The sequence below is a fragment of the Canariomyces notabilis genome, assembly GCF_033297395.1.
Source record: "Canariomyces notabilis strain CBS 508.74 unplaced genomic scaffold N656scaffold_1, whole genome shotgun sequence".
Lineage (NCBI taxonomy): Eukaryota > Fungi > Ascomycota > Sordariomycetes > Sordariales > Chaetomiaceae > Canariomyces > Canariomyces notabilis.
Genome location: NW_027041823.1, coordinates 769,730 through 795,136, shown reverse-complemented (window position 1 = coordinate 795,136; position 25,407 = coordinate 769,730). Strand labels below are relative to the sequence as shown.

Sequence of the window (25,407 nt, the reverse complement as noted above, 5' to 3'; positions counted from 1 at the left end):
TGTATGCGCTGGTAATTATCATGTGGACTCTCTCGGCCCGTTCGATTCGCGCTACTTTGGCTGTTTATTGTTAGCTTCACCGACTCTTCAGGCCCTCTGCTGCATTGAGGCACAACCATACTGTAGTAGATCCCCAACTGTGGCCAATGTTAGATTGAATGCTTTGTTTCTCGAGCCAACTCGCAACTACTAAGGTGTTTACGACATAGCGGTTCGAGTTGTCGTCTTTGAGCGAGGAGGCCGCGGTTGCAGGACCCCTAACGAGGAATGGTGTCGTACGGATAGCTGTGCAAACAGTTTACTGGCGTTAGGCGAGTTCCAAGTCCAACCGCAAAGGCGGTGAAAGTGCCCGGCTGCGGTTACCCCGCGATAACATCAAGGATTACAAGCCTTGATTTGACAATTGAATGTTTCTTCGAGTGAGTGTCAGTACATGTAGCGAGAGTAGAACGCACAATTCAGTACCGGCTGTCAACCCAACAGGTCACTTTCTAAGGTATTGCTAGTTTGTTCGATGGTATTGCGCATATTGTATCCGTATACTGTACATACAAACTGGTCAGAAGCATCTTGGTAAGCCCTGCGGGGCAGTAGCACGGACCGATGAGCATGAGCTGAGCTGGAACATGTGGCTGCAGCTTCAAGTCGACGGGTCCCAGTTTCACTGGGATTCAAAAAGGCAATTGGCAAGCCACACCCAAAGGCTAACTATCGCCCGGGCCCTGGTGCTTCCCGAAGCCGCCCTTCCCTGATCGGGCATGCCTCATCGGGCTCGGAGACCACAGCCGGCGCCAGCGGCATGCACAAGAGACGCTAAAACTCATTTGTGGAAAGTGGAAACAGATTGCACTTCCTCGTACACTATCCAGTCATACCACACCTTCGCCAAAGCTTCTGGGAAAAGCGCCACTGAAAAGTTCATTAATCTGTGTAGACCCCATACGCAAGATACCTTACTCCGTAGTCTCTAAGGTACTTTAAAAAGGTATGAGCGGGATAGGTGCATAACTATCCGTAGATACATACTGATACATGATACTAGACTAGTGTACGAAGTATGTATGCAAATACGCCGCATTGCGCCGTAACCACAGTATGTCAATACTCTGTCGCATAAAGCAGGGTGGTAACACCAGCCCTACCGACTGCGTAGGTGCAACCCCAAATCGCATCATCTGTGGAGATCTTGGCCGCAGCTTGTCCGCCTGAGGGACGTTCCAAAGCATTGTATTACACGGTGTAGCGTTCGGTCTACGAGGTCAAAGTCTCCAGCTCAGTCCGAGGTCACTGGTTTTGTTTCTCCCAACAATGTTAGCGCTAACGTCAGAAATCTCGAATCGGGACGAGTACACAAAGTGATCATGCAAGATCGGGGCGGACTCAGCGGTCAGCAGCTGCTAGCCAGCCTTGCCGACTGGGGTTTGCTGTCGACTGCAGCCTTGTCAGCGGATCAGGTAATAAGCAGCCAGAGTTCAAAATCCTCAGATAATGCTAGGTAGGGTGCTCTACTTATTGTATAGTACAATACATACATCCATTATTGCATCCGTACATACAATTCAATGCGCTTTTGCCTACCTACGCTACACGATGCCTGGCCGAAGGATCCATTCAAGTGCACATGGCGTGCTGCCACAGATCTGGTAGCGAGAAACAAGGTTCCATCGTCTCTGTCTTTGAAGGTGGGAGCCAACGACGAATTTTCCAGAACAACTAACTGTGAGCAGTTATTCACAGCAGCGAACAGCAGGGGAAACCAGGGGCGACTCATTTGCTTGTGGCGGCCAAAATAGGCAGGTCGGCTTAAGCCGTGATGAGCCTGCCTCTGGCTTGCCCGAAAGATTTCGGCTTGGGATAATAATTTTACTGCAAGCCCACAACTGCCCTGGGATACGAATTCAGGTTAGTGCTGCCTAAGGTGCTTCGTACATACCTAAGGTATGTACATACATACGTATATACACATTTGACAGCCCCTGCTGGAGGAATTGTACCGGTATCCTTCATCGCAACCGCAAGAATGGAAGCCAGCGGGTAAATTATACATGTAGCCAACCTGGCCCTGGCTTATCTGACTCAGCCAGTTGAGAGGGCAACTGGAGTTGGGAGTGATGAGAGCCGGTCATTCAACGTCGTCACAATGGACATACTCATTACCAGCCCCTTCACCCTGAGGGATCGTCTGGAGTAGTAGTTCCATGTCTTAATCTGGGGGCGACGAGGCTGCTAGCACGACACGAAGTTGGCTAACGTTATACTGGTTTTATACTTTGCAAGCAAAGGAAACACAGTCAACTACAGGCAATTATCACCAACCGGACCACTACAGCAAGAGGTACTCTCTCCTATTTTCAGAAAGCAAAGAAAACAGGTCATCGTGAGTCGAAACCACACACTAACTACATTCCAACACTACATCCGACAACTGCATGGGTACTGTATTGTATGTACAAGTCCGAGTAGAGACATTCCTGGCGTGCCACCATGTCACGATCTCTCCAGCTGCCAGACCACTCCTGGTTACGCCGGCTCATGAGTTGTTTCTCCTTCTCTTTGGGACAGCTACTCCGTACTAGATGCTCGAATGCCGGCGCCACTCCCGTCTCCGCTTGACCTTTCGAAGCCATAGACGCAAACGGCAGATTAACCATACGCACATGTGTGTACAGCACAGTACATACACTACTACACACCCAACATGATGCAGCACGGGGAGGACTTGTACGGAAACGGCGGCCTGAGACAGTGGCCGCCCTACGCCGCACTCACACTGGGGTAGTCATGTCTGGCCCCTATGCTGTTGACCTGCCTGAACCTACCAGTTGGTAAGGTAACTTATTAGCTGGTTACAGAAAGACGTCTATGTACCTATGATCCCCTTTACTCTTTGCCTGCCCAGGGGTCATTGTTTTATCTCGGGCCCCTTCTTGGCTGGTATCATCGCCGACTACATACCTTAACGTTAGTAGGTGCTAGGACTGAACGCCCCTGTTTGCCCCATCTGTCACGACGCGATTTTCTGTGCTGTTTCTATTTCTGCGGCTCTCATTCTTGTGGCTCTTATGATGTATGTAATCCAGAGTTTTTATTTTGGCGTCAAGTTTCTCTGCGCCAGCACCCGGGCGTTCTCGGACTTGGGCTCGGCTCACCCAGGCCAGACCTCTGCTTCGCAAGTTCGCAAATCCGACAACCTGACCTGGACTCGGACGAGAGAAGTTGTGGCGAGGTCGACCGGGCCGGTAGAAGCCCGAGCCCCGTGCGTAAAAGGGACCTCCCCACCTCCTGAAGTCGGCCGCGGCCTATCTTAAACGACGAGAGGCGCGTGGTATAGTACTACATATCATACAAGTGCGGATATTGGTGCGTGGCCAAGGTAAATGCATGTGTTAGCAGCACTTAGCTACCTTACTGTCCATCAACTTGAAAGGGGGTGTAGAGTGCCCACGCCGATTAGGAAAAGACAGCGACGGGTAACTTATGTTGGTATCCTTGAAGGTCTGGCAGCCGGAAGGACGATGCAAAGCCTTTCGCCCCCTGTCCAGACTGAAATGAATAACCCATATGGAGTAATGGGCTTGATCAAACTGCTACGCGAAGGGGGTGTATCCAATGACGGCAGTCTGTGTGTATGTACTTATGTATGTACATACACATATCACGCACATGATACTTCACCGCCCCCTTCCGAACTCCAAACATGTACACCTTCAGCTATCCGCAGTGATTGGCCCGTTCTGCCTTCAAGGCAGCAAAGGAGGAGGAGGTAGTTGACGAGGATGTCACACCGGACGCAACCTGACGCGCTGTGATGCCGCTCAGGAACAGAGAGGCAGCTCCTCTTGCAGCCGATGACCTTCCGACAGCCTAGCACTGGCATGTGAGGCATCAATGATCGGTGCCCAAGATAGCCGACCTCTTGGACAACTCAACCCAGACTGTCTCTGTTGGTGATTTTGGCCATACCTGTTCACCGGGTCTTCCGGATGTGTCTTGACATGGCTTTGGGAGGTCTGAGGTAACTTGAAAGCACCTATGGCAATCCTCTCCTACACTTGCGTGGCAGTTGTCATTGAGAAAGGAACCACTTCTTTGTCGGAATAGGGGTGAGAACAGAGATGGCTGAGAAGGTAGAAGAAAGCCCTGAGTCTCAGGCAGTACTCAGGTAGTAACTACTATACCATGTGGAGCGTTAGTTACTGCATTCATGAACAGCGAGTTGGCGGTTAAGTTTGCTAAAGCGTGAGTGCATAAATGTTACTACTAGCAGTTAGTATCCCTATGGTGTCTGTCTTTTAGTTACTTTATGACCGAACCTTTTCCCATCGTTCTTGCTGATGCGGTCAAACTGAAGCCCCTTCCAGGCAGTTAACCGGCACAGGTTTTGGCAATCCGCCGCCGCCTATTCTTCCGTAGGCAACATTGGAGGACGTTCTTGTCAACGGGTTTCAGAACTTGCACCATTGGCTTTGATACCAGAATCGAAACCAGCCGTATCTACAGCCAACATGGAAACACACCATGGAGAAGGGATCGACCAGACTTCGTTGGGAGAGGTAAACACTGCCATGCTTGGACCGTTCAACACAACCCAAATAGGGCCCCGAGAGCAGGAGCATAAGACGGACTCGGAAGAAGCAGTGCGCTATTCTACGCACCAACAACAGGCCTGACCGAGTGCACATGACTGACAACTTCAGTAACTGGAACCCACCCATATGGATGGCGCCCTGACTTTATAGAGCCGCAGGATAGGATACCAAACGGGGTAGCAAGACAACATTGAATTGACGAGACACATAGCGTAACCACCTCGATATAACACCAGCAGCGTAAGTAGTCAGCCAAGATATGGGGCAACTAAACACCGTGCCTCGCGAGAGACCTAGATCTCAAGACAAAGGAAAGGAGAGGAAATAAAACCATTATACTTGGAATATAGGTATTCGTCTTGCCCAGCACGCCATGACCGATCCTTCTCCCCCGGGACAAACTGCCCCAAACCCATAGCCTACCATTCCATCAACCCAGTAAAAAACCCAGAGCAATATGAAGCCAGCCAAGCTCCAGACCAACCAAACCAAAACCGAAGCAAGTCAATCATAACTTGCCATGCCTTGCTCTGAAAATAGCAACCTTGTCATCATAAAACAAGATTTCCCGTAGTTTCAGTTTGACCGACCCCTGACTGGGTTCAACAAACCCGTCATCGTCGTCGTCATCCTCATGCTCACCATCGCCGTTGACTGCCCCGCTGGCTCCTCCCCCGGGCGCAGGCACGCCTTCAGTCTCGCTCTGAGTCTCGTCGGGGTCGCTCGTCACCGTAGTGGGTGTGTCACCGTCATCATCAGCCTCCTCGCCCGAGTCGTCGTCGTCATCGCCCGAGTCCGCGTGATCCCCATCCGAGTTCAAACCCTCGTCGTCAGCCTCTTCCTCATCGCCCCCATCCCCATCGTCATCCGTCGTATCCTCATCTTCGACGCCAGCGGCTGTGGGCCCGCCGCTGGGATTACTGGAGCCAGTGCCGTTCATCGTATTGGTCGCGCCGTTGGCGCCGCCTGCGTTTGGGGTACTGGCGCCGCTGGGACCCAATGAGCCCGTCGGCGCGTCGCGACTGTCAAGAATCTCGAAGCATTTAGAACCTATGCCGACGTAGCAAAGGCGTATCTCGGGCCGGAGAGTTATGATGTCGGCAATTTGGTGCGCGAGCTCCCTCGGCTCGAAGACTCCGTTGGGATATTCGAGTATGTGGGGGATGTTGAGGGAACGGAGCTGCGGCATGTTTGGCAGTCGCTGGAGAAAAGTATGCTGGTGCGGTCAGTATTAGTTTACAACGTCAAAATCAGCCATGGTGGCTTACCCAGTCTTTGTACTCCAAGGAGACGGCTAGTTCCCTCAGGTTCACCATTCTGCCGCTCGTCACGTAGACCAAGACGTCCCCGGTAAGTGCCCAGTTTTTCCACCGGATATTGTCGCCAGGCAGCGCTGTGCCGTTGGCTAGCGGCCTGGCAGAGCTATCCAAAAGAAGCTTGCGCAGGCTTGCGTGATGCCGCTTGATGGCGCCCTTGAAGATGGTGTCAAGTAAGAGTGGAGGACTAGAACGCTTGCGATCCTGGAGAAACAGAACCTCGAGCGAGTTTGGCGCAAGAGTCTCCTTGATGAAGTTGATAAGAGATGGTGTGGTCGAATCCGTGTGAATCGCCTTTAGCGCTAAGTGGTACTGCCTAGGAGCATCCGCAGGAGGTGGTTTGCTGTTGGCCGAGATGCCAAAGCCGCTGCCCACAGGAGTGGGTTGAAACTGCTTGCGCAGCAACTTCCAGAGATTGTCATGCTGAGCGCAGTCCAACAAGGTAAGGTTTGTCAAAACAGACCAGTCGAAAGCGAATCTACAGACTTGGAGCGAAAGCAAAACCCGTTCAAGCTCCAGCGTGTGCAGCTTCAGTTTTCCCTCTAGCCTCCTTCTGCCGCCTGAGCTAGATTTGTTAGGCTTCAACGGCTTTTGCGAAGCCGGAGTTTTCGTTGGAGGATCGCTATGCGGAGCTACTCCGACAGCGGCGGGCTCCTGGGTCTCCTGGCCACTCGAAGCTGCCAAGGCATCGCTCACCGCAGGGGGTTCCTGCCCTCCAACTTGGGGAACATTCCATGCCGGCGTAGCTGGCGTGGTGCCTTCCACGGCAGAGGTTTCTCCGCCTGGCTTATCCTTGGCCCTCGAGGTGCTCCGCTTCCGGATATCGTATATCTTGCCTATTAGGACACCGAGAACGCCCCCCAAACGCCTCTCGCCGATTGTGCTTTCGCCCGGCCACCGCGCTCGGTGGTCTATCTGCTTCAGACTAGGACCGTCCCAAGTCTGCGCGAAATCTTTATGTACCGCCTTCTCGGATATCCCAACCCTGAGCTCCTGGAGAATGTCTTTGGATCGCTCGATAAGCACTGCCATCTCGTCCAGGTAGCCAACCTCGTCAATATCCAACACCGTCAGACTCTTGAGTGGTGGCAAGACGCTGAAGGTCGGGTATTCGCAGTGGTACTCGGAATACGAAACGGGCGGTCGAGGAGGCGGATGGCTCGCATTGGGGGGCAGCATGATGCCGACAGCTGTCAGCTGGCTACCCTGGGGAACCAGCGCAGTAGCAGCTACTGCGGGATTGGCGTTAGAGGGTGAAGGTGTCCCCATGGGCTGTTCGGAGTTATCGTGCCACCGTATCCACACCCGATTCAGCTTGCATTCGTTGTCTGGCTGGTCGGCTAGTGATCCCAGGGCTTGAAAGACATCTGTGAGCACGCCAGTCGGCATGTCCCAAATGAAGGTCTCGAGGTTCTTCATCTTCTCGATGGCGATGGCCACCAGAGTGCCAAGCATCTTGCCGCTTTCCTTGGTAATCATGTATTCAGCGACCCAATCGCTCGGGCCATTGCCCAGCGAGAACTTCCTGGTGTACTTGGCATACTTGTTTCCGGTGAGTTTGGCCAGGCGGCGGGCAGTTGAGTTGGAGGCCTTGCCTACGGTGCGGGCAAACGTGTTCTCGCGACAGAGCGTTGACAGGCCGTAGGTAAGGGCGTCGACGCTCTTAGACTCGGTCACGCCTACCTGTCCATCAGGCCAGACAATGTCGAAGCGCGAGTAGATCAAGGGAGCCGCAAGACTGTGCAGAGCCGAGTTTGTCAGCGCAAGCGCAGTCAGGTCGTTCGTATGCGTTATCTGTGGTGCAACAAGCCGTTAGCGAGTCAGCTTGGGAATGACGATGAGGCGCGTGGGTAGCATGCCTCCTTCACGATCAGCTGCAGGATGTCGACGGGTAGTTCCAGCAGGGTCAAGGGGCGTTTGCGCTGGTAGATTGCCCGCCGTTGTTGGTCTTTTTCCTTGAGATATTCAGACACAATCCTGCTGGTCTTGTCCTGAGCAGACGGGACCGCTGGACAGACTGGGGGGTCCATGGTGGAGACCGAGTCCCGGTCAGCTCATGGAAGGAACTCTCATGCCCAAAAACAGACCCGCCAGCCACGTCGGAGCACGCTTGGACTGGATTTAGAAGCTGGAGATCACAAGTAACCAATGCGATCCACCGAGATAGAGGGCGCGTATGGTGTTCGGTGCCACCGTCGATGGCGTGTCGCGTGTCGAGTTAGAACTCGCGTGGTTATCAAATGGAACCTAACGATCGTTTAACCAGGACTGGAGATTGGGGAAACGCTGCTCCACAGCTCGAGAACCGGGAGGCGCACTCAGTCGGCAATCCAGTTATTCCAACCGTCTAGCCCTCTACCTGGGTGACTGAGATGGTTATTGGCGGTCTATCAAGTAATAGGGTTGTGCTTTGTCATAAGAATCTCTGGTGTTTGGAAAGAGTTCCTCTAGCAGTTGAACTGCAGGGTGGAGAGAAAGTGGACAGGATGTCTTGGCGAATCGTACCTATGTACTGTACAGATACAATATGTACAGTAAATTACATAGGTACGTTACTTAAACGTTTGCTCAGGATCCCGCTGACGTTGGCCTCTGTTGGTAGACAAGATACCGGTACTTTCTCAAGCATCCTGTCTGTTTGCCGTCTGCATTCTCGCCGGCGATGCTAATGATCTAAATGTCAAACTGTGCGGATGACGGGAGAAAGGTAGACTGTGTACTAAGGTGAGAAGCTCACACATATATTCGTCAGTCCGACTCTACGTTACGTTGTACTGAATTGTAATTGCTTTTCATTTGACACGCTACACTAAGTAATTAGTGATTAGTACTGTACTATACTGGACAATACATGCAAAGCAATTACCTGCCTTAACACTTTAAAACTGCTCCAATGTTCTCTTACTAGAACGTTGCAGAGTAATTACTGTATCTACTGGCATGCATTCCAAATGGTATACGATACAAGCCGGAGCTTCTTGTCGGCCGGCGCCGCCTTTACCGGCTCCGGCTCCGGACGGGTATGAAGCTCCACCCACTTCACCCCATTTAGAAGTTAGAACTGGGCGCCGGGCAACCATGACTGTATTGTACCAGGTATCTACAGTATTGTACAGTACAATACAATACAACACGGCATAGGGTGCTGGTGCTACCGAAGGACCCGCCGCCCAACCTTTTGCTAAGAGGTTGCATAGCGTTAATTCAAGCACTCTGCGCATAGCGCGCTTCTGCTTCACTTGATTTCATACCCTCTGTTCCACAATAGTACCTTAGTATTGCACGTTCGGTGGTAGTAGTAATTACCGTCGCTCCAGGTTTTCTGCTTGGCAGGGCTGAGCCGCAGTCTACGGTTGCCTGAGACGGGACCCGCTACGTCGTCATACGTGCCCAACTCTCGATGCCATAAGCTCGTTGTCGACACGCTGTTTACTACAAAGTCCTCCAGGAAAATCCAACAAACCACGTTGCCTGAAAACAGGTAAGTGCAGTTTAGTTTAGGTGTCAAGTGGCATTCGCGGGTTCTGCAACTGTGTCATGCAGATGTCATGGCCGGTTTTGCCTTGGGCTGCGTCGACCCATTTGCGCATGCGGCTGTTTAAAATTGCTCCCCTTTGGTCTTGCGATCCGCTTAGTTGCTGATCCGCTTGCTGATACTTTTCCCTTACCGTCTCAAACGTCCAAGTTCAGCGCGATATCTGGAACGAAAGCATTTACAGTATATGACTTATATCGTCACGCGCTACAACTCGAGTGAGCGCTTTTCAGTTTACGCAACATCGCCTAAATTGGTGCGACTTCACCACGTCCAAGCTCTTTGAGTCCGTACACAGTATCAACTGGAACTATGGCCTCGTTCTTCGAAGCACTCTGGGAATCCATATTCACCCCAGGTCCGACGCCGACGCTACTGGTGGCCACAAATGTCACATTTGCCGCCTTGCAAGTGGTGCTAGCCGTCCTCCTATTCGCAACATACAGCGTGCACTTCATGGTGCTCTCGGTGCTCTGCGGTGGCCTCTGGGCTGCAATCAACTGGTTTGCGCGGGAGCTGAAGGAACACCAGCTGCAAGAGGAAGAGAAGGCCCGGCGCGCATTAGCAGCCCACCCGCCACCCGTCATTTCAGATGAAAGCGAGACCGAAGTTGAAGGGGCAAAACCGACCACAAGCCTACAACAAGGAACAGGGTCAGCAACTAAACCTTTGGCTGTGAGCAGTGTTTCTAAACCGGTCGGGATGCAGGGGGAGCTTAAGCACAGGGCTGCCGAGGGAATTTCCAGCTCAAGCCAAGGCCACAGGAGCAGTGTTAGCACCGAGGATGAGTGGGAGAAGATATCGGAGAACGAGAACGAGAAGAATAAGTAGGAGAGCGTATCCCTGGGGTATGGGAAGAAATGCCGCTGATTGTTGAGGAACAATAGCAAGCGCGTATATTGGATTGTATATACGTTAGCGAGGTTGACCAGATAACCTGAGAGTTAACGGTGGTGAACTGGTTCAATCAAGTTCAATACGTATCTTATCTACGACTGACCCAAGCAGCCATGCCACATAGTAGTTATCCCTAGGTACTTTATCTGGCTGTCAATCCCAGTCTGAAATTAAAGGAAGCACAGATTGCCATATGTCTGTCTACATTTAATCAGCCGAGTTGGTGAGCTGAATCACTCCCCCGTGCTACGTACCTTAACTTGTGTACGCAGCCCAAGCCGGCTTCCCAACGTCATCCCTGACTCTGTCTGAAGTCTCCAGGAGTCCAAAGCCGTGAGGGTTGCGGGGTGCTCTGGTGCTCCCCACGTTATGAGCCTGCCTTTGATTGGCTACATTGGTCAGATGCTACAGTACTGAGTACACAGGAATGCAGAGCACGTGATCCCAAATTCACGTTTCTTGGCGACAAGAGCTCCAACCAATTTGGCAACGCACCTCACTATGAACTTCAGATACCAGCATCGTAGGACTGCGACTCGACCTCTCGTCAACATTGCCTCGTGCTTATAAACCACAAATTGCGAATCACAGACTGAACACGGAGCGCGCCAGCTGCTTTGGCCGAATCCGCCAAGATGAAGCTAGTCAGGTAAGACCTATATCTCCAGCACTCATCCCCCTTTCACCTCGTTTGCCTGCTCCTCCACGACGCGTGCTGAAGCCTGCGCTCGAGAATGAATAAAGCCAGCCAGCCGATCGCGCACCCATACTCAGCCGCTGCCGAGCAAATGATGGAATCTGAAGACTGACGATCGGGATCCTTGATTTCCATCGATATTACAGATTTTTAATGAAATGCGCGAACGAGACGGTGACTATTGAGCTCAAAAATGGTATGCCCTATCTTGAACTTACTCCTCCACCACGTCCGCTTTCTGCCCCATACCTTGGATTAATACCTCGGCCAGGAACAATTGTCCATGGCACCATCGCCTCGGTCTCACCGCAAATGAACACAGCGCTCCGCAACGTCAAGATGACTCCCAAGGGCCAAGAGACCATCCCGCTCGAGACGCTCAACGTGCGCGGCAGCACGATCCGCTATTTCATACTGCCCGACTCGCTGCCGCTGGATACCTTATTGATTGACGATGCGCCCAAGCCCAAGAACAAGGCGCGCAAGGAAGCCGATCGCGCAAGAGGCGGCCGCGGTGGTCGTGGAAGAGGTCGTGGCGGAAGGGGCGGCCGAGGTAGGGGAAGAGGTTAAGGATATTCGAGGCCCGGTGCTGGTACCGAGGGTGTTTGAGAGGAGATGGCATTCAGGCTGGGACGGAACTGTCGGAATGATGAGCCGGCCGCAGCGAAATTGATCACCGGCGGCTTCTATCTTTCGGGATGTTGGTTGTGTGGGCGATGCTGACAGGCCCTTGATGGAATTCTTCATGGCAACCAACGGCCGGACTGACGATTGCAACGAGTGATACGGGTGGGCAAAGCCTGTTGTGCCGCCATGCAACTCTCGCCCGACTGGTCATAACTGCTCTGGTCAAACGACACTGTCCTTTCTTGTTGAGCTATGCAGTCTCTGGAGTGGCAGGAAATCAGGCGGCGTTTTAGGATGGGTCTTTAAAAAGGTTGCAAGTGCGCTGCTTGGCTTTGATAGAGGATATTGCAGGCAGACACACAAAAAGCAACGCCTTAGCTTACCAGGAGAAATTAGCAACAAACGACGATAATGGATAATCCGTTGGTATGACCTGTCCTAGCAAGCATCTCCCCTCCTCACGAATCACGCCATATCCTGACAATCTGCAACTTTTCCCAGCCCGCTTGCTTCCCGCTCGTACCAACCGTTTCGGCTCTCCACCCTCCTGCCCCCCCTCCAGGCAATGCCCTAATCCTCTCCTTGACCTGCTCGGGCTTATTCTGCGCGCACAGCAGCAGGTACGCGCAGCCCCTGTCCGACAAGACTTCGGGCAAAGCCTCGATCAGCCGCGCCGTCGTCTCCATCCCGTCTCTGCCCCCGGCGTAGGAGAGCGCCAACAGCCGCGAGTCTCGCTCAAACGCCGTTTCTTCTTCTTGTGGCGGCATCGTCGTCGTCGATGCTGGCGCAGGCGGCGGGAGTACGGCCGGCATCTCGGCCGTCGGCACGTACGGCGGGTTGAACACGAGCACGTCCACCGCCCCAGGCCGCACGGCGCCTGCCAGATCGCCCTGCACGGCTCCTAGAAAGATGCCGGCACCGTCGTCCTTGCCATCCGCGTGGTTTTGCTGCTGGTGGCGGGCTTGTTGCTGCTCTGTGGTGGCGACGGCCTTGGCCACGGTTGCGGCCGTCGCGGAGCAAGCGAAGCCGTTGACGTCGATGCCAAGAGTGAGAATGTCGCGCCGTGAGAAGAGGGTCTGGGCGTGCGCAGTGAGGAAGGCGAGGACGACCCCTGAGCCCGGGCCGATTTCTAGGGTTAGGGGTGGGGGACTACTGCTGACAGGGGGAAAGCGGGATGCGAGAAAGTCGGTTTCGCTCTTTGAAGAGAGCGTGTCTAGTAGCAGGAAGGAGTCTTCGGCTGGCTCGTAGACGCGTGTGTATGGAACATGGGACGTGCAAGGGGTTGGGAGCATGTTTTTGATGTCCGAGTTTGACTCTGATGGGGAGCTAAATGGTTGCGAGAGGAGGTGGTGATGGCTTCAGTTCTTGGACGGATTTGGTGAGGGAGACGGTGAATCAGAAGCCGAAATCTTTTCGTAAAATTCCAGCAAGTGGGGCACGTGATGAAGGAAACTTATGAATGCTTATGAGATTCCAACGAAATTGAAAGCCAAACATAAGCGCTTCAAATCAATGCAGTAAAGAAGAGGGCATTAATGAGTGAGAGAGCGTACCATAACCATCAACCCTGTGTAGGGGGAGAATGTAAGTGCGTGGATGTCCTGGTGCTGACTATCATGCTCCCTGAACCTCCTCAAAGAAGCAAATTATGTTTCCCAGGACAATATGTTGCAGGACATTAATGCTATGAAATGGACCGTCTTCGTCCAATGGAAGGCTGACTGGTACAGAATCGCTGGTAGTAGTTGAGGGTTCATCATGAGCAGTCTAGAGGTTCATATACAGTAACTCCTCATGGATTGTTGCCGCAGTCGCTTGCTCGCCAACTGCAAAGAACTCATGTCTCGCGAGGGGCAAGCAAGATTCTGTCCTTCTCAATCCCCTCTCCCAAATACAATACCTATATATGAGTTTAAGTCAGTGTGTGAGGTGAGTCCATACTGACCGACTAACCTTCAATCTCCTTCCGTAACCTCACAAGCACTGTCCATCCCTCACATCACTGTACACATCACATCACACCCTGGGTCCGTGCTGCCCGGACCCAGTCCCCAGCGGAAGCCGTTTCGTATGTTGGTGACCATGCGAATCTGGTTTCGATCATAGACGCCCCCGAGGTCACTGTTCGGTACACGAAGCGATCACACCGATTTGTAATTAGCAATCTGCGCGACCTCTCAACCCACAGATGCACCTCGGATATAAAAAGGAAACAGACACACACTCACCATTTGGGACAGGGCTCGCCACGAGCGACGAGCCGCGGCGGCAGCGGCTTCGCCTGACCGCTGACAAAGTCCGGGCAAGTGTCGAAGCCCATGCCGGGATAGCAAGGGACCCCGATGGTAGCCCAGCGGTGGCCGCAGTGGAAGTCTTGGTAGTGATAAGTGATGCACATCTTTTTATGAGGCTTCGAATAGCGCTTGAAGAGTAGTATGTTTAGGGAAACCCCCGTTTGCCCTGGATTTAGTATGCCTTGTGTTGGTGTTGTGACAGGATATGACTGTGAAGCAAGTCCACCGCAGTCGCAGGAAGGTCCTAGTTGCATGAATGCGGAAATGGCAGTGGAAGGACCTTCGGTAAAAAGCCAAGTTGTTCTTCTGTAGGCAACTGTAGGTATGCTCTCTTCATCTGGAGTCGATTCGTAATAGTACACTCACTGGTGGGTAGCCATACACACATTCGATCGCTGGTAATATTGGAGTAACGTCATGTTGTCCACCCTAAAACGCCTCGCTGCAATGCAGATATTTCACTACTCCTCCTCGGCCTCCCTATTCAACTCTATCAGCGTCAGTCGTCTTTTACTAGGCTCAACTCCTTCTACCGCGACTGAGCCTCCGTCACTGCTCGCGCTAGACCCGCCTGCTACCAACTTTTCCAGCATGCTCTCGATTCTTTGCATACTCTCCTCCAAAGTCTCCAACCTTGATGTGATATCCGTCATCTCGTCGCTCTCGCTCAATACCCCCTGCAGCTCTGCCCTGAGCCCAGGGAACGGCGCAATGCTATCTCGCCTGCCCGATGGCCGATGTCCCTGTGCAACCTGGCCTTGCTGAGCCGCCGGCTCTGGTACCAAATGCTCCTGCGATGGATGTGGCGGATGTGGCGGCTGAGGCTGGCCTGCTGTCTCAGAATGAGCAACCTTCGGGGTAAACTGCCTTCTGATTAGATGTCTCGTCAGATCGTCGTCTGTGGTAATCTCATTGAGCACCGAGTCCGGCGGAGGCACTTCAAAAACGGTATAGATGTCCCTGTGTGCCGTGATGCGGAATCTTTCCCAGAACCGACGGCGCGGCTTGACAGTAGCCTGGACGAGCGTCGGAGCCGGGGACAGACCCTTGGAGTTGCGAGGCCAAAGGGAGCGACGTTCGGCGATGGCGATGATAAGCAGGAGAGGGAGGTTGACCAGGCGGACAGACAAGACGTGGATCTTGTGGAACCACCGAGGTGAAGCGAAGAACCTGAGAGGAACGAGGAAGACAAAGGCAAGGATGTTGAAGGGTACCGGGTAAGCAAAGATGGCGTCGCCTTTGACGCCTTCGAGGGTCGCCACGGCACGGCGGAACTGGATTTCGGCAGGGACATCATTGACGATTTTGGCGAATGTGGAGGAGAGCATGGCGACGAGGATGGTGAGGAAGAGGGTGTTACCGAGGAACGCAAAGGTGACCATCAGAGACGGCCCTAGAATTTGGTGGAAATCGGTCTGGATATGTCAGTACGCGACAGGGGGCAGAAGGCTCTATGCGACGAACCGAATGCTGGATGCCTGACCCGTCCAGACCGAACCAGATGTAAATCATCCACTTGCTGATGGTTCTGTGCCGTGTTAGTAGCTACGCACTCGCGGCTAGAACAAGACCTACGCTGCAGAAACATCGCCATCCCCGAGCCAGACTAATGACAGCAAGAAGCCGACAAAACACCTAAAATCCATCAGCATGGGCCTAATTCACACCAACTGCGACGGTCACCTCACTCACCAAATGGCCAGGACCGTCAGCAAGGCGAAGTCGGACATCATGGACCTCAGAGACAGAAACAGCAGGTTGTCCGATAGCAGGTTGAAGGCTAATCGGGGCACGAGCACTGGGGCACCCATGGCCAACACATCAAGCGCCTGCTGATCAGCCTCAGCGTTGTCAAACTTCCAGCCGTAGAGGCGGATGAGGAGATATATCCAGTAGATGACGGCAAATGTGACATCCAGAAACGACCAGAGATTCTGGGCGTAGACATGCCTGACGGCTAGTTAGTCTCTCGCAGCCCCTGTTTTGGAATGAAGATGTCGCCCGCATACCATCCATGCTCGAGCAGCGTCGCAAACTGGTCCAACACCCATCCAAGAGCGTAGATGGTAAAGCAAACTTCGAGATTGCTGAACTGCGAGGGATCTCTCTCGGTCATGAAAGCAAGATATAAACCCAGCAGAATGACAAACTGCATGATCTCAATAAAGTGCCTTGTCCGCGGGACGACCAGGCGGTAGTGGTTGAGAAGGGGCGCTTCTCTCGGGTTATATAGCGAGATGGGGCGCTGCTTGTAGCGGTCAGGGATCAAATCCATGAAGCTCGAAGGCGTGTAGATGACGCGGCCGTCGTAAATGGCATCGACGCTGCCGCATCTCCACGTCAACACGGCATATCACACACGAGGCGGGATACCTAAGCTTTAGTACAGTACTCACACCTTCTGACAGCTGGTACTCGCCAAAAACACCCTGCTCTCGCTCAAGATGGCCACCTCAAGCGCCGGTAACGTCCTGTGATGGGACGCCGAGGCGCCCACCTCGGCCCTAATCTCTTCGGGGGCATTCTGAAAGGGCTCGAAACCGGCGATCAAGACATGGGCTAGAACGAGCAGGTTCCGAGGTCCCTCATTGTCCTCGTTGAATCGCCTCAAAATTCGCGTGGCAATCAGCTCGCACAGCGTCGCCCGGGCAAAGTTGACGTTCTGCCGGTTGCTCAGGTGGCTTTGCTCGCTCAGGAAATAGGCTCTGTTCACCAGCAGGCAGTAGACTATCGATATGTCGTCCTGCTCGTAGAGCTTGTCCACCAGCGGGCGGATGACGCTGATATTGAGGCGCACGTCACGCAGCTGCTCCAACGACAGGTAGTCCTCGACTACCGAAATGATGTCACGGCGGATGCGGTGGATGTTGGTGTAGACGGGGAGGTGGCGGTGTGTGGTAGGATACGAGCTGAAGCAGCTAAAGGCATCGCCGTCGAGTTCATGGGGGAAGGTGGCGCGCTGAGGGAGCAGCGGGCGGCGTTCATGCGGTTCCTGGATGCGGATGGCGTGTGACCGGCTGTGATTAAAGGTCGTCGGACTGGCCGTGACGGTACCACCGCTGAGGTTGGTGCTTTCCCTGGTGGCGCTGCTGCTGGGGATATGCACACGGCCGTGGCTAGGTCGCCGTGCCGGCCCGTCGCCCATTTCCTGCTCCTCCGACCGTGACTTGACTCCCTCGACCCTGCGCTCTTTGATACTCTACTCCTCAATATCCCTTACGTTTGATTGCTCTCTATTCTCGTGTCGATCTAGACGTTCATTGATCGAAGATAGCTAAGACTGTAACTCGATTGAATTGCTGTTCTTGAATATGACGATTAATCTGTCTTGAAGGCGACTCAGGCTTTTCACTACCGGCTGTACACGCTCAAGTCCTGTAAAGCGCGTTGGATCAATTGACTTTTTTGGAATTGCTTCCTCAATTGATTCATGATATCATTCTGTTTGAGATGCTGTATGAAATCCGCTGGTTATGAGTTTAATATCGGTAATCCCCGCCACAGGAACTCCTAGGCTGCGGGTACCTGCCCCACTTAAGCAACCCCAGGTTCAAACCGTGAAAGAAACCCGTTAAGGACGGAGCCCTTCATTCTGTGCAACTACCCCAGTCAATCTCGGGCGGGGAGCTAGAGGGTATATAAGGTAGGTTGCGGTTGGGCCGCAGCTCCATGCTTGTGGTGATTGCCGAACGGGAAACATCCGCCATGTCCTTGAGAGCGATGCCCTTGGAAGCTGGCCGTCCGTCCCATCGGAGCGCTGAGGCCGTCCACGTATGTAAATATTAGGCAGACATTCATGGACGCCCGTTGCCATCCGGCCCAAACCTGTCTCGATTCCGACCGGCAGCTCCCGCAGTGGTCTGAGTGGTCCGCGAACAGATGCATGTCAATCCTTACCGTCCTTCGCAGCCTCTCCTGTCAGGCTCCCAGCGGCGGGATGCATTTTGTACTGCGTGCAGTCAGGAGCCTCAACCTTCTCTACGGCCTGCAGCCGTCCTAACTAGATGCATACAACTTAGGTCAGCAAGACAAGCTGCAACGCTCCCGTAGCAGTAGAGACGAGACTAAGAGTTTATATTCGGCTAGAGCACAGAGATGTGTATGGACACTGGTACAACAAAGGGAATCTCGCTTGGTAACACTGTCAGAGACGTTGTCTATTGAGCCTTGGAAGAGACGATCCCTGCATCCTGTTAGCTGGGGCTTACTTAGCAAAGAGGAAACAATCTACTCACTCTCAACATCCGCCACACTCTGCTGGAGAATCTGCTGCAGGACCTTGGGGTTTTCCAGCTCCTTCTGCACCTTGGCAATGATGGTCTGAGCAAGCTCCTTTTGTTGCCGCTGCTTGACCTGACTCTCGTACCGCACCCACGAATCCAGGACGTTCTTGGCCTCGGCCGCCAGGGCCGTCCGCTGCTCGAGTTCGTACGCCTCAGCCTCGAGCCTGGCGGTTTCCTGGAATGACATTAGCTTCTGACCCAACCGGCATCACCATACTTGCTCAAAATCTACCTTGGAAACAGCAAACAGCGACTTCGTCACGTCAATGACGCCAGACATCTGCTTGACATCCTCGATGCGCGTCTTGACCGCCTGAGTGTGGTCGGCACGGGCAGAGTTGAGGATGTTCTTGATCTTCTCGTTCTGCGCCTCGGCCCATTCCTTGTACACGGGGCCACCGTACTTGATGAGAGCACCCCAGACGCTGAGAAGGCAGAAGGCGACGACCGTCTCCTCGTTCATGACGTAGTACTCGTTGCTGAGCGCGTAAATCGAGAGACCGGCGGCCGACGAGAGGATAGCCGTCTTGGAAAGCAGGTTGCTGCCGGGGAGCGCATCGATGATCGACTGGGCCTTGGTCTTGGGATCCTGCGAGGGGACGTTGGAGTTGTGGCGTGCGGTGACGAGACTAGAGACGGCGGGGAGGGCGCGCGGAACGATGCTCGGTCGCAGGCGGGCAGCCCCTACAACAGCTCGCGGGTCAGCTCATGCTTGTTCAATTGGCAATCGCCTCAATTGGCCGCATGCAACTCGTATTGGACTCACCGACAGCACTTCTCGCTAAGCGCGACGCCATTGTGGGATGTGGAATATCAAGGTCTGGGGGGACTGCCTTGCGGTTTGAGGGGAGCTGCTGGAGCCAGATGCGAATTGAGGTTTTAATGGAATGCGTTGACCCGGCTCTTTGCCGTGGTACCTACGTCACGTGCAGCGCCATGTGCGAAGTTCGAACGACAGATTTCCAAATTCCAACAGTCTACAGATCCGGCTGGACCCACTTTATTTTTGCTGAATGGACTTATCGAACAAATGCGCAATTGGCACGAGGCTATCGAGAAGCCCAACAACACATTACGCATTGCCACCAGCGAGGATGTCTGGGACCGTTGGACAAGCCGCGGTTAGTGTCCCGGTCAAGAGGAAGCGTCTGGAGAATGGAGACCCGAGCAAGAAACGGAGGAAATCCGCGACCGACGATGACAGCGAGCCCAAGGCGCAAATCGAGAAACTCGAAAACGAGATTTTCGAGTCGAAGAAGCATTATAACAACATTGCGACCCTTATAGAACTTGGGCAGAAGCAGGATGAGGATGCCAAAACCGGTCTTGCTGCCGCCGACGCTCTATGTCGCGTCTTCATCCGGCTGCTTGCTTCCGGCAGCTTGGTGAAGAGGAGGGACGCTTCAGAAAAAGACCTCACCGTCACGAAGTGGCTCCGAGATCGTCTGGCAGACTATAGGGGCCTGCTTATATCCATGCTTCGGAATTCCAGGCTGGCCCTGAACGCTCTTATGCTCTCGATGGCTCTGGTGAAGGCGGAAGCCCTGCATCTTAATGACAGGCAGGAAGCAGTATTCCCACGATATTTCTTTTCCGACGTAGTTGCTGCTGTTTTTGAGTCCCTGGATGAGTTATTACGGGAAGAGCTTCTCAAGAAGTTCATCAAGCAGTATGACGACATTAGATTCTATACATTTGAGGCCATCAAGTACAGTTTCCCTTATTCACACTTATCGGATCAAAGCCTGTGCTAACAGCTACCAGGTCCTTCCTAACTGACAGAGGATCTTCTGTCAATGAGGACATTCGGAATAATGTGTTCCAGATGCTCCTCGAAATGGGGGATGTGCCCGACTCGAGCGGGTCAATGGAGCACTTCTACATCGAGCAGCCCCAGAGGAAGAAGCACCCCTTGCGTTCCTTGTCGCAACACAAAAAGCAGGCGCAAGAGGCATGGCTAGCCCTCATGCACTTGGGTCTGAGCAAGGAACAAAGAAAAAAGATCCTGGAAGTTATGGCATCCTCCATCGCGCCCTGGTTCACTAAGCCAGAACTCCTTATGGACTTCTTGACCGACTGCTATAACTCGGGCGGATCTATCTCACTCCTTGCGCTCTCGGGCGTCTTCTACCTCATCCAAGAGCGCAATCTCGACTATCCGGACTTCTACGTCAAACTGTACTCGTTACTGGACTCCGACATTCTCCATTCCAAGTACCGGTCCCGCTTCTTCCGCCTCCTTGATATATTCCTTGGGTCATCACATCTCCCAGCAGTGTTAGTGGCGAGCTTCATCAAGCGATTGGCCCGCCTAGCTCTCAACGCGCCGCCTAGCGCGATCGTCGTCATCGTGCCCTGGTTTTACAACCTCTTCAAGAAGCATCCACTCACGACCTTCATGATGCATCGTGTCCCGCGAACAAAGGAAGAGAAGGACTTGCTGGAGAGCGAAGGCATGGAGGACCCCTTCTTGCCGGACGAAACAGACCCGATGGAGACGAATGCAATTGACAGCTGTCTCTGGGAGATTGTGCAACTCCAATCTCATTACCATCCCAATGTCGCAACGATAGCCAAGATAATCTCGGAGCAGTTCACCAAGCAGTCATACAGTCTAGAAGACTTTTTGGACCACTCCTACGGCAGTGTAAGTATCTAGACAGCTTCATGACGTCGACTTACTGACATGGTCGTAGCTGCTCGAGGCCGAAATGTCCAAGGAGGTCAAGAAGCCTCCCGTGGTGGAATACATGATTCCGAAGAGAATTTTCACCAAGGCTAGACCGGACCCGGAGGAGAAAGACAGTCTCCTAGTTGGTCTCTGGAACTTTGGCTCTCCATAGACTATTCCCGGGCGACCCGGCGATATCCTGCAGTAAATTGGCGCTCACAACTCCTTCCCGTCTGCCTTGTGCACACCGCCTGAATGTGGCTTTGCACAGCCCGCGGCTTCTTCACTCCGAACCTGTCCTGGCAAACTCTTTCTGGAGGGCGAGTTTGACATGTTTGGCGGTTCTCTGCCGGAATGTGGCCAGCAGGTTGAAGAGGTTCGGCTTACGGATACTCAACCCAACCCCTTCCGAGTTCGGCAGGAACACAATGCAAAACTCGCTGGGCGCGGCGAATTTAGGAAAGGTTACTCCTGTCCGACCAAACCCTTATGTGGAACCCGGACTTTTCCTTAGACGGCCGACAGTCTCTTCTGTCAGTCATCTGGACAGTTTTTGTGCTATGGCGTATCCACGGAGCCTCTTCTGCGGTTACCATCCGTAGGGCAGAGCATGGCTTTGTGCACTCAACGAGGAAATTCACAGCCGCCTGGCAAGACTTAGCGTTCTGTTGCGCTACCCCTAGCTTGCACCAGGTGACGGTACCATGTAAGCAAACTTTATGCTGGGTCACTGTGGCGACTAAGCGTCCTCAAGAGCTTTCATTCTCGCAATATCCTATGCCTGTCTGAATGCATCTGCGACGTTACGCGTGAGTGCCTGATGTTCTGTGCGCTTGTCTCTTCCATCTTTGGCCGAACGATATCGCACAGTTTTCTCAGACAGTCATGCCTCACCCTATCTGTCGATCCACCAGATCCCCCTTGCACCACTCCGTAAACCAATCTGATCTATCCATCCCGCGACTCCCCAACCTCATCAAGCAGTCTATCGCATCGATTAGGCGTCAAGTGGGGGACGAAAACAAGGAGATGGAAGGATGCACTCTTTCATCTGGCGGTCAGCTTACAAAACCCCAAGACAAGCCGGCGCTCCGATTCGTAGTTATGCGGAGCTGTTTCAGACAGACAGCTGCTGCTCACGGGACATGTCGAGAGGAGGCCCAGCAAGCACATCTCTGTCGAGTGGTTCCGTGGGAGCATTCATCCTTCGATAATTATACGTAGTGTGAATAGTCCTCGTCCACCTGGGTGAAAGTGAGGCAAACCAGCGCCGAAACAGAGTACAGTAGAAATAATGGGCAAGGGAAAAGGGGTAAACGGAACGGAGAGGACCAACAAGCCGCCGGGATTCCGCAGGAATAGTAACATACGCATACTCACAGTAACCGCCATTGCTATTACAGTACGATGACCACCGGTTCCCAAACCCTCATGCATGTTCGCCGTTGACTCAGACATTCAAAAGCCCTTCCCCGTCCCACCGCCTTTACCACCGATTCCAAAATTATCCCCCCTACAGTACCTCGCCAACGGACCAACAGGCCTCATCCGTCTCAGCTGGGTCGCGTCTTTTGAATCCCACCGTGACCCGCTCCTAAACAAACCATCCCGAAGCCCTCGATCCCGCAGCCGAACACACATGCGTCAGTGTGCTTTATCGGCTTACACTAAAAATCGACGCGTGGGTAGGGTGTGTGAAAGAATCTCAAACACAAGCCAGGAAAGGAAGATCTTGACCAGGGGTCAACGAGGTTTTCAATGTCATGTCTCCTTAGCGTCGTAGATTGCCCCGTTGGGATCGGATCCCATCCCGAATAATCTTCACCGCTACTCGCAACGCCACATGAGAAAAACTGACGAGAATTGCAAGACAACCGTGAGAAGGGAAGAAAATTGCAAGACCCACCGGTTCGGCGCTTGGGTCGGTCTGCACTAGGTACGACGGATAACCCACAATATGACTAACGGAACGGAGTCATCTCTGGGTATAACTTCAGCCCTTCTGTAGCCAGTACTTGCTTACACTAGTTGTCTTTTACAGTATCGGGTTGTTCAGAAGCACGCTGTGTCTTGCTCCTTGCTCAGCTGGAACCCCACTTGAAGGCCGTTCTTTTCGATTGCGATCAAAACAAACAAAACATGAATGCGGGCTGAGCACGAGAGCCAACGCCGTTTGCTACTTGATCATGTCAGGTATATCCACTGTGTCTCCATCTGCCATCCTGCAGATTAGGCAAACAAGAATATGACGGGGGTTGCCAACGCCCCGATCGAGCTGCACAGTCCCCCGGCCCGCAGCAATGCCTGCACGACGCGCGAGGCTTGTGACCCAGACTTCCGGATCAGGGTGTACAAACCCGGGCCCGGGCCGGCACGAAACCTGATCTGGTCCAAGGTGGATAACCGTTCCCGCCGGTCTTAGGGCTCATTGCTTCGCTTCAGCAACGACGACTACGCCATGCACTTGCTCTCCTCGGAAGTCACAGCCGTGATGATAACTTGAGAGGTCTTCCGAAGAGATGGACTCGGATTTTTTCGGCGGTTGTTTCCTCACCCCAGAGCAAAGCAGATCGGATCGTGAAAGGCGCCGTCAGCCGAGGCAGGAACGAGAGGCTCTTAGCGCCAGCAAAACGGTACTGCAGCACACCATAGACCACGCCTCTTAGTTTACGCTTCTCCAACAGTCCCATAGGGATGGCGGTGGGTGCGAGACAGGCTCAAGCCACGGCGAAGCGAGTCAGTGATTGTGCCCATGGAGACATAGGAAGGCCGGTGTTCGGATGGTGTGCGTAGACGAGACAGCATCTCAGAAAGTGAGCAACTCGTGAGACTGCACACAACGGGAAAGTTGGTCGGCCTGAGACCAAGTCTGAAGGGTGAGTCAGTCGAACTACGAGGACGCGGAAGACGGCCTTGGGTCGTTCCTCCCGACCGCCCGATGCCACTGGTGAGAAATGCGGCACCAGGACCAGGGCACAAATAGAGACGAAGCTTCAAAGTTGGTGGCGAAGGCACCAGCCTAACGTCATCCTTTGACAAGCAGCCGGGACCGAGATACAGGCATCCACGATCAGGGGTGTATTGGCAAACCCAGGCCGTTGGGCAGGAAACCGAACCGTGATCGATATAGCAGCAGCTTTACAGATCTGTCCGATCTGAAGGTCCCGGCCGGTAATATTGGGCCTTAATCATACGGTACGGAGTTGGCGCTCCTAGACCAGGTGGCTCAAGGGTGAAAACCGACTATGTCTTGTCAAATAATTCCAAGCTGTCACAAGGAGCGTTGTAACGCGTATTGCCGCCTACTGTATGCAGATCTAGCAGAAACCACGAGGCCGCAATGCATTTCCCGTGCCTCTGGGATTTTCGGTTGAGGGAGGATTGATAGTTCCCAACACTCTGGAGCCGCGGTGTCAGGAGTGCTGATGTTGCTCGACATTTGATTCGGTTATCCCAATCCTTTCGGGACCGTTTGGCGGCAGACCGTGCTTGATAGCCTCGGGTTTGTGATTGGCTATGGGTAGTTTGGGCTCCGTTGAGTGGCCGCGTTTTTGCAACACGCTCACGGAAAGGTCCATTCGGCAGGTTTGCCGTAGCTGGTAAATCAAGCCGTGATCAAGAACGCCAGACAATCTGCCTATCCCATCGGACCGCGCAGAACAAGCAGATTGTCAATGTCGGGCGAACTGACATTGAGCAAGAAGAATTTCGGGCTGTGACCTGCTTGGAGGCAGGCGAATGATTATCCAGGGCGCCTAGGGCGGCATTTCGTCCCCAAGATCTCATCGTCAAGTCTATCACAAAGTTAGTTTGACTATTCAGAGTGTCTTCGTCCTGAGTGACTGTGACTTCGGGAAAGTGAAGTGAACTGTCGCAGGAATCATTGGATGGGACGGCTGCCGGCCGGAACTGGCTGTCGGACCTGACTGACACTTGACACCCAATCGGTGGGCACCCCTGGCGACCGCTTGAATTGGGTTGTCTCCCGTTCGCGCATGGTCTCCGACCGGCTCGAGATCCGACAGACGCGTTCCCTCGCGTGTCAGAAGACAGAAACACACCGACTCTTTTTGGGGTTGGGTATGGACGACGGAAGGCTTTTGTTTGGGTCAACATAGCGCGGGCCTCGGGATATGCGGCCAGGAGCACATCGGGCCTGGGCAGTGATGGCGACTGGTCAGCGGCCTCGCAGCAGCTGCAAGCGCTCCGTTCAGTTGACTGGCCCGAAGGTGACAGTGGAGAAAAGGAAGCCCTGGAGCGCTCCAACCAGCCACCACAATTTTTGGAGGGCGGTTTTTGAGTTGCCGCTTGAAAAGGGAAAAATGCATTGCAAAACAACGCGTGATGGAAACAAACAAACTTGATCCGTTGATGCTGTGTTGCTGGTGGCATCTGTGACCAGGCACGGAACCAGAGGAATGATCAGAGCAATGAGGAAGGAGAGTCTGAAGTGCTCACGTTACTATGAACTTATGAAGCACAAGTGGAGGCCCTGTAT

At 53.4% G+C, this 25,407-nt stretch overlaps 8 protein-coding genes across 8 annotated transcripts; 3 read left to right on the top strand and 5 right to left on the bottom strand.

Moving 5' to 3' along the window:
* Positions 1-4,906: 4,906 nt before the first annotated feature.
* N656DRAFT_20711 (uncharacterized protein) lies at positions 4,907-8,100 on the bottom strand. Its single transcript, XM_064808892.1, has 3 exons — positions 7,765-8,100; positions 5,858-7,699; positions 4,907-5,805 (listed from the first exon to the last, which is right to left on the bottom strand). Exons 1-3 carry the CDS (start codon positions 7,933-7,935, stop codon positions 5,098-5,100), a joined length of 2,721 nt encoding a protein of 906 aa, XP_064674765.1. The 5' UTR covers positions 7,936-8,100; the 3' UTR covers positions 4,907-5,097.
* A 1,204-nt stretch (positions 8,101-9,304) lies between these two features.
* N656DRAFT_19910 (Pkr1-domain-containing protein) lies at positions 9,305-10,786 on the top strand. Its single transcript, XM_064808855.1, has 4 exons — positions 9,305-9,386; positions 9,660-10,267; positions 10,328-10,560; positions 10,652-10,786. Exons 2-3 carry the CDS (start codon positions 9,753-9,755, stop codon positions 10,374-10,376), a joined length of 564 nt encoding a protein of 187 aa, XP_064674764.1. The 5' UTR covers positions 9,305-9,386; positions 9,660-9,752; the 3' UTR covers positions 10,377-10,560; positions 10,652-10,786.
* Positions 10,787-11,079: 293 nt separating this feature from the next.
* N656DRAFT_773259 (Sm-like ribonucleoprotein) lies at positions 11,080-12,104 on the top strand. Its single transcript, XM_064814024.1, has 2 exons — positions 11,080-11,230; positions 11,306-12,104. Exons 1-2 carry the CDS (start codon positions 11,188-11,190, stop codon positions 11,602-11,604), a joined length of 342 nt encoding a protein of 113 aa, XP_064674763.1. The 5' UTR covers positions 11,080-11,187; the 3' UTR covers positions 11,605-12,104.
* Positions 12,105-12,119: 15 nt separating this feature from the next.
* N656DRAFT_825386 (uncharacterized protein) lies at positions 12,120-13,144 on the bottom strand (the record flags this gene model as incomplete). Its single annotated transcript, XM_064818446.1, has 1 exon — positions 12,120-13,144. Exon 1 carries the CDS (start codon positions 12,951-12,953, stop codon positions 12,120-12,122), a length of 834 nt encoding a protein of 277 aa, XP_064674762.1. The 5' UTR covers positions 12,954-13,144.
* An 89-nt stretch (positions 13,145-13,233) lies between these two features.
* Positions 13,234-14,170, bottom strand: N656DRAFT_773258 (uncharacterized protein). The gene is made up of 3 exons (XM_064814023.1): positions 13,890-14,170; positions 13,615-13,782; positions 13,234-13,561 (listed from the first exon to the last, which is right to left on the bottom strand). The coding sequence occupies exons 1-2, from the start codon at positions 14,057-14,059 to the stop codon at positions 13,656-13,658; spliced, it is 297 nt and encodes a 98-aa protein (XP_064674761.1). The 5' UTR covers positions 14,060-14,170; the 3' UTR covers positions 13,234-13,561; positions 13,615-13,655.
* Positions 14,171-14,416: 246 nt separating this feature from the next.
* Positions 14,417-17,100, bottom strand: N656DRAFT_698980 (uncharacterized protein; the record flags this gene model as incomplete). Its single annotated transcript, XM_064810749.1, has 6 exons — positions 14,417-15,370; positions 15,420-15,483; positions 15,531-15,590; positions 15,648-15,905; positions 15,965-16,279; positions 16,352-17,100. The coding sequence occupies 6 exons, from the start codon at positions 17,098-17,100 to the stop codon at positions 14,417-14,419; spliced, it is 2,400 nt and encodes a 799-aa protein (XP_064674760.1).
* A 1,012-nt stretch (positions 17,101-18,112) lies between these two features.
* N656DRAFT_786010 (uncharacterized protein) lies at positions 18,113-19,035 on the bottom strand (the record flags this gene model as incomplete). Its single annotated transcript, XM_064816483.1, has 4 exons — positions 18,113-18,138; positions 18,191-18,413; positions 18,471-18,922; positions 19,005-19,035. 4 exons carry the CDS (start codon positions 19,033-19,035, stop codon positions 18,113-18,115), a joined length of 732 nt encoding a protein of 243 aa, XP_064674759.1.
* A 297-nt stretch (positions 19,036-19,332) lies between these two features.
* Positions 19,333-21,081, top strand: N656DRAFT_699091 (CBF-domain-containing protein; the record flags this gene model as incomplete). The annotated part of the gene is made up of 3 exons (XM_064810761.1): positions 19,333-19,946; positions 20,003-20,885; positions 20,935-21,081. The coding sequence occupies 3 exons, from the start codon at positions 19,333-19,335 to the stop codon at positions 21,079-21,081; spliced, it is 1,644 nt and encodes a 547-aa protein (XP_064674758.1).
* Positions 21,082-25,407: the final 4,326 nt, after the last annotated feature.

Excerpts from the sequence above, each read along its gene's own strand:
- N656DRAFT_20711 (XM_064808892.1), bottom strand. The coding sequence starts at position 7,935 with ATGGACCCCCCAGTCTGTCCAGCGGTCCCGTCTGCTCAGGACAAGACC. Across the intron at positions 7,700-7,764 it reads TGCAGCTGATCGTGAAGGAG|ATAACGCATACGAACGACCT; the intron begins GCATGCTACCCA and ends GTTGCACCACAG. Across the intron at positions 5,806-5,857 it reads CCTTGGAGTACAAAGACTGG|CATACTTTTCTCCAGCGACT; the intron begins GTAAGCCACCAT and ends TGACCGCACCAG.
- N656DRAFT_19910 (XM_064808855.1), top strand. The coding sequence starts at position 9,753 with ATGGCCTCGTTCTTCGAAGCACTCTGGGAATCCATATTCACCCCAGGT. Across the intron at positions 10,268-10,327 it reads AACGAGAACGAGAAGAATAA|CAAGCGCGTATATTGGATTG; the intron begins GTAGGAGAGCGT and ends GAGGAACAATAG.
- N656DRAFT_773259 (XM_064814024.1), top strand. The coding sequence starts at position 11,188 with ATGAAATGCGCGAACGAGACGGTGACTATTGAGCTCAAAAATG. Across the intron at positions 11,231-11,305 it reads GACTATTGAGCTCAAAAATG|GAACAATTGTCCATGGCACC; the intron begins GTATGCCCTATC and ends TACCTCGGCCAG.
- N656DRAFT_773258 (XM_064814023.1), bottom strand. The coding sequence starts at position 14,059 with ATGTGCATCACTTATCACTACCAAGACTTCCACTGCGGCCACCGCTGG. Across the intron at positions 13,783-13,889 it reads GGCGAGCCCTGTCCCAAATG|TGACCTCGGGGGCGTCTATG; the intron begins GTGAGTGTGTGT and ends TGTACCGAACAG.